Source organism: Chinchilla lanigera, unplaced genomic scaffold (genome assembly GCF_000276665.1).
Source record: "Chinchilla lanigera isolate Chin_1 unplaced genomic scaffold, ChiLan1.0 scaffold00024, whole genome shotgun sequence".
NCBI classification, from domain to species: domain Eukaryota; kingdom Metazoa; phylum Chordata; class Mammalia; order Rodentia; family Chinchillidae; genus Chinchilla; species Chinchilla lanigera.
This window is the reverse complement of record NW_004955425.1, coordinates 24,177,581-24,195,074: the sequence shown is the minus strand read 5'-3', so window position 1 is coordinate 24,195,074 and position 17,494 is coordinate 24,177,581. Positions and strand designations below refer to the sequence as shown.

At 42.5% G+C, this 17,494-nt stretch overlaps 1 protein-coding gene across 2 annotated transcripts in view; it reads left to right on the top strand.

Moving 5' to 3' along the window:
• Iqgap2 (IQ motif containing GTPase activating protein 2) overlaps positions 1 to 17,494 on the top strand; it is a 216,928-nt gene that overhangs the window by 189,838 nt on the left and 9,596 nt on the right. For both annotated transcript variants that reach the window (XM_005386040.2, XM_013514848.1), the window contains 5 exons: positions 2,963 to 3,065; positions 3,669 to 3,810; positions 12,339 to 12,426; positions 14,286 to 14,498; positions 17,131 to 17,291. In XM_005386040.2, the coding sequence (XP_005386097.1) occupies positions 2,963 to 3,065; positions 3,669 to 3,810; positions 12,339 to 12,426; positions 14,286 to 14,498; positions 17,131 to 17,291 (707 nt within the window). The remainder of the gene's footprint in view (positions 1 to 2,962; positions 3,066 to 3,668; positions 3,811 to 12,338; positions 12,427 to 14,285; positions 14,499 to 17,130; positions 17,292 to 17,494) is intronic.

Below are 17,494 nucleotides of genomic sequence, written 5' to 3'. Positions count from 1 at the left end.
AAGTAAAGTACTTCTACTATCATGAAAAACTAACAAGCCCTGCCATAAACAAACTTTAAAAGAGAGTGTGAATCACACAGACAGAATGGTTGGACAAAGTCACTCCTTTGTTTGAGATGTTGCTTCTGAACAGCTCTCCTTATGTTAAAGACCCCGTTAGGGGCTGGCGGCATAGCTCATGCTAGAGCCCTGGCATACCTGGGTGAGGCCCTGCGTTCATCCCCAGTGCAACAAAAACAAATCAAAACCAAGTACCAAGTGTTACAAAAATTTAGTATTAAATCGACAGACTCTCCTTCACTGTTCCTCAAGATTAAAAGAGAAGGAAGAGGCAGTAACCAGGGCAGCCCGACTGGCATAAAGACAGACAGATCAGAGGGAGCGAGAGTCTAGAAGTAAATCCTTGCATGAATGGTCAGTTCACTTTCACAAGGGGCCAAGGCCGTCAGCTAGAATGACCTTTTCACAAAGGGTGCTGGGGTAACTTGAAATCCACATGCCAAAGGATGAAGTCAGACCCCTTCCTCCCACCCTGTGTGCGAAAGAAATGAACACAAAATGGATCATAGTAAATCTTTGTGACCTTGGAGAGAGCAGTGGTTTGACACCACTGTGTATGATGCCAAGTATGCAAGCAGCAAGAGAGAGAAAGAAACTGAGTTTCATCAAAATCTAAACATTTTGTGTTAAAAACAGTGCTGTCAAGAAATTGAAAAGATGATACAGGGGCTGGGGATTTAGCTCAGTGGCACAACGCCTGCCTGGCAAACGCAAGGTCATGAGTTCAATTCCTGGTACCAGAAAAAAAACAAAACAAAACAAAATTATATAAGTGGTGGCACATGCCTGTAATCCCAGCACTTGGAAGGCTGAGGCAGGAGGATCACCATGAGATCAAGGCCAGCTTGGACTACATAGCCAGACCTTATCTCAGAAAAAAAAGTAGGAGAGAGAGAGAGAGAAAAAAAAAAAAAAAAAAAGGCTGAGAAAAAATAATCCCAAATAATATATCTGATGAGGGACTTGTCTCCAGAATGGAGTCCTGCAACTCAGTGATAAAAAGATTAATAACAGTTTTTAAAGGGAAACATGTGAATCAAAGGACAGAGTCACCTGAGTGAAAAATAGGAGAAAAATATTTACAGGTCATATATGTAGTAAAGGGTTAATCTAGAATATATAAAACTTTCCTAAAGCTCAAGACCAATCCCAAAACCTGATTAAAAATAAGCCCAGGGCTTAAGTAGATGTCTCATATACTGCTGGTCAGCAAGCACATGAAAAAATGTTCAACATCCAGCCAAGCATAATGGCACCTTCCTATAATCTTAGCATTCTGGGAAACTGAGGCAGAGGATCAAAAGTTCCAACCCATCCTGGGCAATTTAAGTTAGCCAGACCCCATCCGAAAATAAAATTATTTGAAAGAGCTAAGAATGTAGCTCAGTGTGGACTCAATCTCCACTTTAAAAAAAAGTTCATTGTCACTAATGATGAGGGAAAGCCAAACCACAGCCATCTTCCACCCATTAAATGACTACTATCAGAAACAGAAGTAGTGTTGGCTGGTTATGAAGAAAGCCACGCCTTTGTAGGCTGTTGGTGAGAATGTGAAATGGTACAACAGCCATGGAAAGTGTGGCAGTCTTGTATCATTCAGCAATTCCACTTCCAGATGTACAACCAAAATAATTGAAAATAAGGTTGAAGATATACTTGTATACCCATGTTTGTCACAGTATTATTCATGATAACCAAGGGTCCATCCATATGTGAAGTAATAAATATGGTATGTCCATACAGTGGAGTATTACTCAGCTGTTAAAAGGAAGGAGATTCTGATACATGCTACAATACAGAAGAGCCTTTAAGGACATTATGCTGAATAAAATAAGCCGGTCACAAAAAGGCAAACTCTGTGTGATTCTACTTACATGAGATCCTTCAATAGTTCTATGTTTATAGGAACTGAAAGTAGATTAGTGGTGTCCAGAGGCTAGGAGGGAGGAGCAATGGGGAGTGCCTGTGAATGAGCACAGGCTTCCTTCTGGGGTAATGAAAACGCTCTGAAGTGAATGGTGGTGGTGGCTGCAGCACTCTGTGAATATACTAAACCCGTGCACCATAAGGTTTTCTACAAGTATATTGGATGGTGTGAAGTGTGCCTCCACAGAGCTGTTGAAAAAAGACTGAAAATGGAAGAGGGGCTGACTTCATCCTTGTGATTCAGCTTTTGCCATAGTTGCTTTAAACAACTAAAAGTCTGTCTCCGGTGAGCAGGGATATAGTCCCAGGGTTTGGAAGTGCTTTTTCAATTTAATTAGAAACACCAATAAAGACAGACGTTCAATATTAAGTGAAGCAGAATGGCACCTTCCTGTAATCTTAGCACTCACGGTTTTCCCCTCGAGGGCTGCTGCTCTAAGACCTGGCAAGATACCCAGAAGCTGTTACTCATTTTTGAGTCTTTCGGGGATTATAAAAAGGGATAGCTGCCCATCACGTCTGGCTCTCAGGTCAAGAAACCATAGGGACATCTCTGCCGTCCTTAACAGGGAGGCTCTTCATTGCCAGAGGACAGATTAAAATAGCTAATAGTGATTTTTAAAAGAATAATACAGTATAATCTTTGATTTCTGCATAACTGCTCTCCAAAGCGATGTAGAAGGACCCTTCTAGTCTGTTGCCAGGGTTTGCTGAGATACTTTGCCTCGTTTAGACTCTTTTCCCCCAGTTTTGACTTTTTGTCAAAGGCAGTAGGGAGCTCAGGGAGGGGCAGTGCAGAAGGCTGCCCCAGGCAGGTCTTGCAGTCTGGTTAACCTTGTGTCTCTGCAGCCCAGTTTTCGTGTCGGGCTCGTGGTGAGTGTTTGAATGATACTGGGAGGAAACTGTCGAGTATGGGCGTGGGAAGGCAAAGGTGGTGGTGGGCCCTGACTTGTCTCGTATGTGTGGCTCTCCGAAGCTCCTGCTGGAGCACCAGGACGCCATCGCCCCCGAGAAGAGCGACTCCCTCAACGAGCTGCTGGAGCTTCTGGGAGCAGCGCCCAGCGTGGAATCCTTCCTTGGTAAGCGCTGTGCCTCCTGCACCTGGACTTTGCTCGTTTGTTTAATTGTTTAGTTTCACTCCCATAAAAATTGTTTTGAAATTTAATACTTGAGCTTCTTTAAAGGAGAATATCTACCTTTTCCCCTCCTTACACTAAGAATTCTATAATTCTGGGCTGGCTCAGTGAAAGACCACGTGTTATCACATGCAAAGTGCTGGGTTTTATTCACAGTGCATACACATACATGTACACATACCAGAAATTCTGTAATTCATAGTCTCCTTGACTAAAAAACAGTTTTATATCCAGGAAGGTAAGCTCCAGATATGTCAAACAGCATTTATCAGTCAATCTGTTTCACAAAGAAAGAACATGAAGAAACCAATTTTGTTAAAAAGTAACATTCCTTTCTGTGTTTCCTAAAATCTCTCCTTTAGTTGTTCTCTCTTTTTGTTATTTGTTCATATTTTAAATATGTGTCCCGTGTTACTTGAATGTTGCAGTCAAATATTTAAAAACCCACCTCAGCTGTAGCGGTGTGTGGATTCTGTAGGGCAGTGTCGACGCCGTCCCCCCACATGGGGAGTGAGCTGGAAGGTAACTGTCGCTCTCATCCTACAGGCGAAGGAGCGGTGGACCCCAATGACCCTAACAAGGAGAACACACTAAACCAGCTCTCAAAAACAGAGATTTCCCTTTACTTGACAAGCAAATATGACATAGAGGATGGCGACGCTATTGATGGCCGGAGTCTTATGATAAAGTAAGTTGTGAGCTAGCAGCCACGTGTCCCCAGCCACACAGGCCGACACTCACACACTTGGTGAGACTCAACCCCAGAGAATTCACTCAGAAGCCGGTGAACACTGACATGCACTGTGTTTATCAGCGAGACATTGAACCGAGGATAATAGGCCCTCTCCTTCAGGAGGGAACTGAGTACTGGAACAGCCTGCCTCGGCTTTTGGTTTTCCTTGGAGTGATTTGATTCCTTTAAGAAATAAATGAAGTAATTAACTCAGGGAAATATCTGTTTCACAGTGGTTGAAAGATTTCCAAGGAAACACTCTTTAACCAAATTTTATTTCTGTTATAAAATGATGGAAAAAGGCACATACACGGTAAGCCCTGATACCACCTGACTTGTTGGCCTCCTTTCCTATTAAACTAGTCCTGGAAATGGTCACCAGCTCTGACTTTATTTAGACCCTAACTTCTGCCCCAGAGATTTCAGATGAAGCATCCACATTTTCAACCACCGCTGTGTGTCCCGTGAAGGCTCTTGAGTGTGCCCCATTGGTCCTCTCACATAGAAAAAGGACGGCAGCACGACTCTCCAAATGCCACAAACCAAGAGCACGTGCTCACTGAACAGTGTAGCTTTGGAGAGCTTGCATAAGGGATCAGATGCCGTCTACACACTGGACCGGATACATGGAGGAAGGTGGAGAGCAGGGAAGGGCAGTGGTGAGGAGTGGGAATAAATCTGCAATGAAGCTTCTCACGCCTTCTTGCAAGCAACCTGTCGGAGTTTGTGGCCATTTGCTTTGGTGCTGGCTTTGGTGTCCTGCTATCGGGCAGCACTGCAGTTTTTCCAGATGTGCAGCCACCAAAGAGCTTCCCCAGCATGCTAGGTTGTGTGATCCACTTCTTCCACTTCTGCGGGCTTTGACCTTGGACACTCGAGAACCTGCGCTGGTCCTGGGCACACAGCAGTGGACCCGCCAGTGCGACCTCACTGTCCGGTCACAGGCACAGCCGCAGGACCAGGGACACATCCTCCACCTCTCAGATGCTCAGGGCAGGGCTTTCCCCTGCTACGCACAAAATCACATTGAACCTTCAGGGAGACAGGGCAGAGCAGGGCGTAGAGAAAAGACAGGAAATGGAGTTCTGCTTCCTGGCCGCCTCTGCCCAAGCGACAGTTATTAAAGTGACTGGAAATGTAGACAGGCTGGTTCTGCCGTGCAGATGGAACTAGGTCGATTATCCCATGGCCTCATATACTCTGTTCTTTGAAATAACGGGGTGAAGCTTTCTCTCAGTTGGTTTTATCTGGAATTTGAAGACTATTTTCTAGAAGCAGGGAACTCTATTGCCTGCATTCATGAATGGGGAACACAGCTTGGGTAATCTAAAGTATCAAGCCATCTGATGGTCACATCCACTTGCACTAGTTTCAGACAAGTGTCTCCATGGCTGTGCAAGTTCTTAGAATTCACATTTAATAAAACAAAACCAGAAAAATCAGGTGCCTTGGGAAGGGATGCACCTCATCCCAGGAGGCCTAGAGCTGTGTCCCGCCTCCCTTGTGGAGCGCCGGCTGAGCAGGGAGCAAACTATACAGACACCACTGCTCCTGTCATCACCATTCTCTGTAGAGCCGGCCAGTGGGATTGCTTTATTGTGGTGGAGAATATGCAGTGTGAGATCTGTTCTCTTTCACAGTGTGGATGATAGTGCAGTCACAGTGCTAGGCACCGTCTCCGCTGTCCAGGACCGCACCGTCATTGACATCTGAGTGTTTTCGCTCCCCGGGCCCTGCTGATCACGAGTCTGCTTTCTGTTCCTGGAACTTACTTATTCTAGACATTTCCTATCAATGGAATGACAGTTGTACCTTGGTTCACGAATTTAATTCTTCCCTCAGTTCAGTTCACAGAATTTGTTCCACAACCTCAACTAGAATCAGAGAATGAGTTCTTCGACTAGAATCATGGAGAGAATTAAGTTCATGAACCAAGGTGCCACTGTGTATAATATATGACTTTTTGTTCCTGGCTTCTTTTACTCAACAATGTTTTCAAAGTCCCTCCAGGTTGTAGTCTGAATCAGTACTTTGGTCCTTTTCATGATCAAGTAATATTTCATTGTATGTTATGCTACGTTTTATTCTTCAGATGATGAACATTTGGGTTGTTTCCACCTTTAGGTGGAAATAATGATGCTGCATACTTTTGTGTACAAGTTTTCTTGAGTATGTTTGTGCTGTTTAGTGAGCATCATTATCATGGGAATTGGTAATATGCATATTTTATCTTAGTCCTTTTTATTCCTTTTGCTTCTCCTCCTTCCCCTCTGTCCATCTCTAGAATCTCTTCCCATCTGCAAAAGGTCTACCTCCCTGCTTCCTCTCCTCTTTTATTCTGCTTTTTAAATGATACTTTGGATTTGTCATGTAAGAGAAACCGTGATATATTTTACCTTCTGTGTCCAACTTATTTCACTCAACATTGTGGTCCCGAGATGCATCCACTTACAAGTTGTTGTTGAACACCTGTTTTTGATTCTTCGGGCACAGATCTAGGAGTGGCATGGCTGGTTACACGCAGTTCTGTGTTTAGCCTTTGAATGGACCATTGGACCTTTCCCACAGCAGCTAAGCCATTCACGTTCCTCCCAGCAAGGCTGAGAGCTTCACTTTCTACACAGTCAGTAACATTGTTTTTCTTTTACTTTTTACAATAATGCCCTCCCAGTGGGTATGGAGTGTGGTGTTTGCTGTGGTTTTGATTTGGAACTCCCTCGTCACTAGAGATGTTGGCTCTGTTCATGTGCTTGTTGGCCATTTGTATACCTTCTTTGTAGAAATATCTGTTCAAATCCTTCACCCATTCCTAAATGGAGTTGGTTTTGGTTCCTGAGTTGAAAGAGTTCTTTATATAGTCTAGATACTCAGCCCTTATCAGATACATGATTTGCAAATATTTTTGCCCCTTCTGTGGTTTATCTTTTTACTCTTGTACAGTTTTTTAAAAAGTGTGCAGAAAAGGATATCACAAAGAAAGAAAAGACAACCACAGAGGGAATGAAAATATTTACTGCTTGGTAGTACTGAGGATATTTACTTCTCATTTGTTATGTGTACAAACACACAGAGTTATATTCGGAGAGAGCATGAAGAGCATATGTGCCTATATACAACATATACAATGTATCATATGATCTAGTGATCCCATCAGGATGGAAAATATGCTCAGTAATTTACAGAGGAGGAAAATAGGCTCAAAACAGACGTAGCCCTCATCCTGGGTAACACAGTTCAAAGAAGAGAAAGACTCAAACCCAAGGAAGCCAGGTCCTCCAGAGCCTGCGCCCTGAAGGAGCAGTCACACCACTATGAGCAGCGTCACTGTTCACGTAGCACACATCATGAGGATTACATAACACCGGTCATCATTCAGGCCGAGAGGGGGTGACTGACAGATCTGAGGGGCACACAGGGCATATGATGGACTAGGAAGAAACACTGAGTTCCCTTTCTCTTTGTCACATTTGTAGAATACAGCTCCTCAGTTTGGTTGTTGCCATTTCCCCAGTACTACAAAGCAGGGTCGGATTTTAAAAGCCTGGCGGTGGAGTCCAGGGTGACTGCATTACAACCTCCACCTGTCGGTTGTTAACCAAGTCCCAGCAAGTCACCAATCATCAGTGTCCTCTGCTATAAATGGGGAAGGAGGAGAAGAGGAGGTGCTGTGGGGACTGGCAACCCCATGAAATCATGCATTAGCTCTGTATAAATTATAAAGGACTACACATGTGTAAATCTTGCTTTATTATACCCTGTGATTCATCTTAAAATATGTGACCTTTATGGCATTTATTAAGCTTTCTTTTCCACAAAAGCATGTGTAAGTCAAAGGTGATATTTGTGGGTTTTAATCATACTTAGCTGCCCAAGTGCTTAAGTTGTCATCTCTTAAGAATTTTTCTCCGCTCCTATGATTCAGTTTGGATATCCAGTATCCCACCCCAGAGAGCTCCTTGCTTTTGGTTCAGACTGGTGGGAGCACTCAGTGGCCAAGGTGAAATTGTAGGCCTGGTGATAAAAATGTGTAATGATGATATTAGAATTTTAAACAACCAGAAATATTTCTTAGTTCCGTAAATGCAAATTCCTTCTCAGCCGTGGCACAATGGAAGGCAGGTGGCAGAAGGAAGGGCTCAGTAGCGGAGCTGTCGTAATACAGGAACAGGGCCCATAGAACCGACGTCGCCACGGCCAGGGAGCCGTATGAGCTCGCCAGACCGCACTGACGCCTTGTTCCCCAACAGAGGGCTGTGAGCCCAGCTAGGTGAGTAAACTCCCTGGTGTGTTCGTCTTCATTTCTCTGAGTTAAGAGACCTCCCCAGGCAGGGAAGGCAGGATCCTTGGTTTGGACCAGCTTGTTTGAAAAGCTATGGGGCTGACACTCTCCCAGTTGATTTATGTGGCCAGACATTTCTGGAATGTTGTGTTTGCCCTAGGCTGGGGAGGGGCAAGCATCTTAAGAAAATCACTGGCAACAGAAAAGTGAACCAGACTGCAAACTCTCTTTGTGAGTCTAAGAGGAAATGTGCTAGAAGACAGGCTGGAAGTGTAAATCAGTGGTAAGGTTTGCACTTAGCATGTGCGAGGCCTGGAGTTTAATCCCCAATACCCCCGCACACACACACACACACACACAGGATAAGAGGACACAGCCACAGCACCCTTCTATAAGTTTGGGGGGTCTGAAGATGTAGGAGGAGAATTTGCATCATTCTGTGCAGTAGTAGAGAAGCAAAAGACCAGTGTTTACCTGTTCACCCTCTTAGGTCTTTGTGGCCTCCTTTGTAAGAGCAGACAAAGGGTGGTTTTGCTGAGATGCCCTCAGAGCTGATGTCTGTCCTGTGACTAACCGTGTCCAGGGAGCGGGCCTCTCAGACAGCTCGTTTCCTGTAGAAGAATGGAATGTTCCAGTGCTGCACTTTCCCAAAGAAATTTAATAAGAGATACACATGTCATTTCAAATTTTCTAGAAACTACATTTTAAAAACAAACAGGTTAGGGGCTGGGGATTTAGCTCAGCAGCACAGCACCTGCCTGGCAAGAGCAAGGTTCTTGAGTTTGATTCCCAGTACCGGAAAACAAAACAACAACAAAAACAGAACAAACAAAAACAAACAGGTTAAAAAAAAAAAAAACTTTTCAGTTTTCCAGTGAGAAGTTTTATTTTGTGAATTTTTTAATTGACACATAATTATACATATTTATGTTCAATTTATGGGGTATGGTGTAACATTTCAATACATGTATACAAATAATATATTGGATCAGGATAATTGGCATCTGTCACCTCACACAGGGGTCATTTCTTTATGTTGGGAGTTGAAATTATTTCTATTAATATATTTTTATTTAACTTAATATATCAGAAGTACTTTCATTTTAATAGATGATCAGTGTAAGAAACTGTTGCTGTGCTACTGTTGTTTTCCCCATGTTAACTGCTCAACTCCAGTGCATGTCCTGCATGCTCTAGGCATTGTTTATGGGCTCAGCTACCACCTGGGGCCAGTGGCTGCCATCCTGGGAAATGTAGCTTTCAAGACTATGTATAGCTTTACAAGCATCTTTTTGATCAATCCTGTATCAATTCTTTGAGAGGTTTCCCTTTTATAAATAATAAAATAAAACCAATCAGAATTACCACCTAAGGTGCACAAGTCCACATAGCTAATATGCAACAGGAGCCCAGATGTGACCTTAGATCCGTGCGACCCTGGTGTCCTTAATCCTTAGGTACACGGGACAGCAAGAGTTGAGTTCCTCATCTTGGGTCTAGTTGGTTACTTGGATTTAGGATGTCTAGGGTAGAACTTCAGCAGTGAAGGCTGAATACAAAGTAGATAGTAGATATCACAGGCTTGATACAAAGTAGAATTCTGATAGCCAGTTTGTCCTTTAACAACTCCTGAACAAGTAAGCCATTCTTTGTCCCTGGTGGGGCACATATAAGTGACCCCATCTAAAGAAGATGAGTTAGGAGTTTCCTGGAATTGTGTATCACAAGTAGCTTGTAAACAAAGGGACCAAGAAAAAGCAACTACTTTTGCTGCAGCACTAAGAGAAATATGACCCTAAGTCTGATTCTTGGGCCCCAAGAAGAACTCACAACTACATTCATCTGCTACCACTATTAAAAGCCAAGCCACCTCAAAAGGAACTGCCCTAAGAAGCCCCCTGGGCCATGCCCTGAATGCAAAGATGACTACTAGAGATTGGTCTGCCCTCTGAAGTGGAAGTCTTAGAGCTCAGAGCCATCCTACCAGTTAGTCTAACAGGAATGAGGGGGCCCAGGGCATACTCTGCCTTCTCCGTCTGGCCGGACTGTCATCTCCATGGAGGAGGCCTGGGTAATCATGACTATCTAGGAAAAAGAAAACAGCCTGTTACTAGACACAGGTGCAAGTCTCTCGGTCCTTCTTTTCAATCCTGGCCTTCCAGCCATCACACCTCAGTGAAAGGAGTCATTGATAAGGAGGTAATACACTATTTTTCACAACCATTAGGCTGTAACTACTTGTTAGATCTTTCTTGCATATCTCTGTCTTCCTGAGAAACCACTTTGAAGATACTACTATGTATTACAGCAGCCACTGATATTTTCCTACTAATCTGTCCATAACTCTGTAATGTTTGTATTGTTCGTATGCTATTTCATAAATGGATGTATGTTTATTATTATGTGTTTCCTACATTGAGAACAGTCAATGAGTATTCAGTTGGTCACTCATGTATAGCTGTATGTATTTTCTTTAGAAGCCACTTTGAAGATACCAAAGTATAGTACAACAACCACTGATAATAACCTACCACTTTTGTCTGTAAGTCACTATTACTTGTCTATGTGTTTTCCTAAGAAACTATCTTGAATATAACAATATGTAAAATAACAACCATTGATAATTTCTTACCACTTCGTCTGTAATTCGGTAAGCCCTCCCTATTACTATGTTATCCTTCTTCTACTCTTTAAAATTTAAAAAAAAAAAAGGTAGCTTGTAGAACATTATATCAAAAAGCAGTCACTGTTGGCATGTTTGAAGCCATTGGGAGCTTTTATTTTTAACACAGTGTTTTTTTTTAGTTTGTTTCTGGTTGGGACTGGAGAACAGAGATTCACATGGACAAAAGGACGTGTGGCCCTCTCAGCCACAGCTGCTTCAGGGACCAGGCCATCTCCCAGGAGGCTATAATTAGCTGTGTGCCCACTTTCAGCTCTGTTGGAGTCTTTGGCTGTGTGTACATTCCCAGACAGCCTGAAAATTCCCGGCAGTGCAGGGTCTCAGGGCCAGAGGAAATGGCCCTCAGAGGCCTGTGTAGGGGGACGAGGGAAGATGCCCAGAGTCACTGTTCTCTACAGAGGTGTGGTGAATGGCAGATGAGCAGAATCCTGTTTACAGAGGACTTCTAGATTTTATCCTATTTTCAAAAATCTTATACTGGGAGTTAACTTTGAGGAGTTATTCAGGAAAAATTGCCTTTAGGTTTCAAGGTGTAAAATTTTTATTTTTAGCTCTAGTTTTCATGCTGTGAGTGCAAGAAACCACCTACTATTGGTTAGCAAGAAATGCTGTTCTTTGACAGAACTGAAATTCAACAGGATAAGGAGTTACCAGGAAAGTGAAATTTTAGCCCTGACCTGTGTAGTTTAGGCAACCTCTGTTTGCTTCTCTTAGAAGGGAGGCTGTTTCCAATAATGCATGCTTCGTATAAGACAGAGAAGACTGGACCACTGACCTTTATATTAAATTTCTTTCATAATGATATAACCAGGTCCTTAATTATGAGGGAGTGGCCAATTGCCATAAAGAATAAGTAGTAAGTCACATGGCTTTCACACTGCACAGGGTTCTCCCGCTCAGCACTTTTTGCCCTCAGCCCTCTGTCCTCTTCCAGCTGAGAACCAGGACCTGGCCTTGTTAGCTCCCTGGGTCCTTGAACACCTGTCATCCTAGCTGCCTCCATAGTCCGCATGGGGCTCTGCTCCCGCCTGTCCCCAGCCTGCTCTAACTCTGTCAGGGCAGGGGGCAAGGCACTTGGTCTGGCTCCTAAAGGCTTACGATGCACAGAGAGGCTCAGAAGTTTAAATGCTACTAAAGTCAGGAAAGGTGGGTATTAGCATTCTCCGCCCTCAATGACAGCAGGCCACGTTGGCAGCACTTACCCCTGCTGCCCATCAAAAAGTCGTCTCTGTCTACAAAGAAGGAAAATACTTAGATAAGGGATGTTATGGCGTACTTGTGCCCAGGGAGGGACAGTTTAATCCTCCAACATCCAACGGGTGAAGCCCAGGCTTCAGTGATCAAACATTCATGAACTCTCAAGAGCCACAGAGCAGACCAGTGGATTCCCGCAAGAATGTTTCATTTTGAGGGATTTTCTTTGAAGCTTCATTTTTGGACCTATCTTCACTCAAGAGAACTGACATTTGTGTACCAGGGCTGCTGTCTGAAAGTCTCTCTCCTCTTTTTCTCCTTTGTAAGGACCAAAAAGCTGATTATTGATGTGATTCGAAACCAGCCAGGGGCCACACTGACTGAAATCCTAGAGACCCCAGCAACTGAACAGCAGGTAATTTGTGCGTAAGTCTAAAATAAATATAATAGACAGGATTTGATTTCCGTAGTGTATCTCCATGGCAACTGTTCAGTGGCATCTGGGAGGAACTGCTTCCGACGTGGTGTGAAAGTAAGGAGTCAGGCCTGTCATGGTAGCCAACTGAGCACATCATAGATAAAACCCATGTACAGTATCAGTGGATGAAAATAGAAAACACGGCATCAAAGTTATGCTGAATTTAATTGTGCTGCACAGTAGGAAGGTAATTCTGAGTCTTTCAAAGCCTCAGAAGGGTCATCATAAACTTTATCATACAAGATAAGTCAACCACGAGATAGTTCTGTTTGATAGGATGTAGAATCTTTCCTAAGTTACGTATTTGCTAACTTGAGGAAATCCATCTCTCACATAAAGACTGTTTTCCCAGCACTTCAGAGGCAAATGTCTGAGTGTACTGGGCCCATGTAACATTGGTGTAGGTGCATTTTCATGATACTCTTGCATTGAACTCCTCATTATCTCTTAAAATATATCATTATTCAGTTCATTTTGAAATAGGTAGTTTCAGTATTAGGAATTTAATACCAAGAATTGCTGTTCCCTAAACAAAAGTCAACAAAAACATCTAGTTACTTCTTAATGAGACATTTTCCTGAATTTTTAAAATTTAATTGGTTTCCAGGAAACCATTCTGTCTCTGGTTTTAATTTTTAAAATATGAAACAAAATTTCAAATTATCTGATGTTTATTAACGCATGATTTTTTTTGAAAGTATGGATAGATCATCCTAGTTTATCATCCTAGTTTAATATGAGACTTTTAGTGTTTATTGTTTCATTTTCCCCCAAATGTGTCATGACTAAGTGACAAAAACACAGACGGTGGGGTGGAATGTAGCTCCATACCTGCTTATTGTGTAACTCCGGACACTTGCAATGTTTCTGTGCCTTAGTTTCCTCAACTATAAAATGGGAAGAGGAATAATTTCTAACTCACAGGCAGGATTAAGTGCGTGAAAACGTGTTAAATGGGTAGGAATGTATCTGGCAAATGTTAAGTGCTCACTAATGTTAACTGCTGTGTGTTGCTAACCTGCCAACTATTCCTGTGTCCACAGTGTTGGCCCGTGTACCCTGTGTCTAACATTGCAGTATCTAATTACTAACTGCCATGTCCATAGAATTCATCTGGTGGGTCAGGCACCTGGCTAGCACAGTGAAATGGGAAGATCACCATTCTGTCTTTACATCTCTATTTATTTCTTGAACAAATTACCTAGATAGTATTTGTTTCCTTTACTCATAGTCTATTTTGGAACTCGTTGTATGCCAGAACATCCTTATCCCCTTTGGGTCAAAGAAATCCTGTGGGCTGCTTGGCTTTGGTAGTTGGAGAGTGACCCCATTACCAGGGTGAAGCCCTTCTCCTCACTGCCTGGCTTACGGATCTCTGTAACTGTGGCTGATGTGAGAGTTTCAGGGCCTTCCAGACATGCAAGTTCTCAAAGCCACATTTTAGTAGATAATCTAGTTTTAATTGTCTCAACGGGGCTACCCAGGGATTGAAATCCCTCCCTCCAGGGAATGCCAAAGTAGTTATCCACTAAAACATGTTCATTACTAAGGTACTTTGGCACTTCTCTAAAAAGTACCTACTTAGAATTTTGCCCAAATTAAGTTTGCCATTCCTACTGTGTTACAAAGAGGATGTAATTCTTTCCAAAGTCCTACTGCAAAACCATGAGGACCAGGTTAGTCTTGGACTTTGTCTTGAGGACAGCTTTCATTTTGACATTAATTTGCCTAGTGTGGGTCCTAAATCTGAGATTAAGAGAGTAGAGAAAAACCAATACTGAATATTCTCTGTTCAGGAACAAGATCATGCCAAAGACATGGTGAGCCGCGCGGTGATGGACTCCAGGACTCCAGAAGATGGGAAGCAAAGCCAGGCAATGATGGAAGACGCTCAGCTGCCTCTTGAGCAAAAGAAGAGGAAAATCCAGAGGAACCTTCGGACATTAGAACAGACCGGACATGTGTCATCAAAAAACAAGTACCAGGATATCCTCAATGAGATTGCCAAGGTGTTTGGAAACAGTATTTTTCTTTTTCACTTAGCAGACTTTTGCTTGGCGTTGGGTGCACACTGGGCACCTGGAGGTGACGTGAAGGGACTTGCAGTTACCTATGCCACAATTCTACTCTCCTCAAAATTGCAGGTGTTCAGAGGTTCCAAAGAAGTGGGTGTCTTTTAATTGAGAATAACCACAGCTCCCCCAAACCACTAGGGGAGTTAAAACACACCAGAATAAAAAAAAAAAAAAAAAACAGGAGATTGGATAGACAGGTTAGATCTGCACCTTTAAGCAGTCCTTAGTACTCTTTCGGTGATGCTTATAGGAGAGCTTTCTCCTGTAAAAGATTGGTGGTGGCCATATCACCCAATTGCTCAGGACCTGCCATTGTGATGGTCTCTTGGGGTCCTTGAGATTTCCAAGAAGCTTAGCCTAAATCCAGTTCAGACTTGAAAGTTTCTGTTTTCTCATCTTATGTTTTCACATTGGAGAAGCTTCCCGAGAAAATGATCTCAACTTAGTGCAGGGAAACATCACAGGAAGTGGTGACATCTGTTTGTCAAGGATAAGCAAGTATGTGCTCGGGTAAAGAGCACATTTCATTCCTGTCATCCAAACCTTCAGCTAATAGTGGTCTGGCGGGGAAAGGCAGTTAAATGATGAGAGAAAAATCTAATTTTTACACCCCCTGGGAATAATATGCATACAGTTTCACTTTTGATGGAAAATTATGGTCAATTCTGAAAGTACTGAATTCTAGCCACTAGAACACCAGGGAGATTATGGTCAGTTCCAAACGAAGCTTATTAGTCCCGGCCTGCACGACACAAGAGAAATAGCCTTTCTTTCTATAGCTTTGGAGTAGAAGGTATTTTTCCTTGGAAATACAATGTAGAGAAATCAGTGTTTCTGCCTTCTTTAAGGCTATCATAAAGGTATCCACCAAAAATTTCCATTTAATGAAGGTTTTCCCTTGCGGAGAATGTGTGGGATGACCTCTGTGAATTCCTGGAGGAATGGGCTTTAATTTTTTTCACAAAAGAAAATAACATTAAACAGATACCATTTTCTTAAATGAAACAGTCTCATGACTTACTGAATAGAATAACAAAAAAAAATACGTGTTTAAACTTAGTGCGCGTCAGCCAGACATGGTGGCGCATGCCTGTAAATCCCAGCATTACAGGAGGCTGAGGCACAAGCATCATAAGTTCAAGCCCAGCTGGGGCAGCTCTGCAAGACTCCCTTAGCAAGGGAGGAATCTGGGGGTGTCCCTCAGTGTAAGGGCCCTGGGTTCAATCCCTAGCACCACCAAAAAACAAAAAATTAGTGCAGTTCTTGTAGGGTATAAATAGTTTTCTCTACTTTATGTTCCAGGAATTCTATTTAAATGCAAGTATAGTCATTTCTTGGTATTTCTGGGGAAATGGTTCTAGGACTTCCCACTGATAACCAAAATCTCCAGATGGTCAAATTCCTTATGTGAAGTGGCAGTTTTTGTATATGACCTGTGTATATCTTCCCATATTTTTTGAGACTGGGGTCTCACTATGTTACCCCCGCAACCACTGCCATAGTGGTTTTCCTTGTCTCGGCCTTCCAAGTGGTTGGGACTAGAGGTACAGGCCACCATGCCCAGCAATCCATACACTAATAACCTCTGTATTACTTACAACACCGAACACAACAGAAACGTGGCTGTGTAAATCCGTACTATTGTGTGTTATTTAGGAAGTAATAACAAGAAAAAATGGCAACATGTTCAGTGTAGAAACATTATTTTTCCATGTTTGGTTGAATCTAGATGTGGAACCCAGGAAAGGGAAAACTAAGTGTTGAGTCCTTGAGTCTTAAGAGCTCAGTTGTCATTTTTCAAACCTCAAGAAATACTTATCAGCCAGGTGTAGTGGTGCACACCTGTAATCCCAGCACTCTAGAGGCTGAGGCAGGAGGATCACTGTGAGTTTGAGGCCAGCCTGAGCTACACAGCAAGACCCTGTCTCGAAAAAAAAGAAGTGTAAAGCTGCAAAACATTTCAAAATTTCGGCCAGACATGGTGGCTCACACCTGTAATCCCAGCACTCTAGAGGCTGAGGCAGGAGGATCACTGTGAGTTTGAGGCCAGCCTGAGCTACAAAGTGAGCTCAAGGCCAGCCTGAAATACACAGCAAGACCCTGTCTCGAAAAAAAAGAAGAAACATTTAGCAGGTGAAATGTTTTTCACTTATTACTGAAATGAAACCAAGCAGTAAACAGGTATTTTCAATTTAAAATATTCTTCAAAGGAAAGTTCAAAATGATGCAAAGAACCCCTACTGATATCTCTGTACCCTTTTTAAGCACTATTTTTCCATAAACTAATTGTATGGTTATTCAAAAGTTATTTACTTGTTTTTTCATCAAGAGAAGAATAAGCCTTAGCAAGTCTTTTAAAGTGTAGTGTAGATACTCTTTCCAGGTCTGAAGTAGAAAAAGATATAGATGCTTTGGTGGTGAGGTAATGTATATAATAAGGAGCCTGAGATAAACTACAGGTTTACAGTCACGGTGCCTTAATACTTGTTCTTCTCATCCACATTACAATCCCAAAAAGCATATTTCTGCCCAAACCTATTATTATATCCTTTCCTTGTTGTTATAGGATATTCGAAATCAAAGAATCCACCGTAAGCTTCGAAAAGCTGAATTGACGAAACTTCAGCAGACTCTGAATGCACTTAATGAGAAGGCAGCATTTTATGAAGAGCAAATCAATTACTATGACACCTACATAAAGACTTGTTTAGACAACTTAAAGAGGAAGTAAGTGACAATAGTCTGTTCCTTTGTACCATCATAGTTTATATGGGGAGATTACAGTCCTGCTTAGCAGGGCTGTGTTAGGTTTAGAACCAGGTTTTTCACTCTGTCTTCTAGCTGAAAACTAGACTAGAGTCTGCTTTTCATGATTGGCTACTGTGGCCCAGAAAGCCAAAAATGAATGTAGAATCTTTGAATTCTCTATC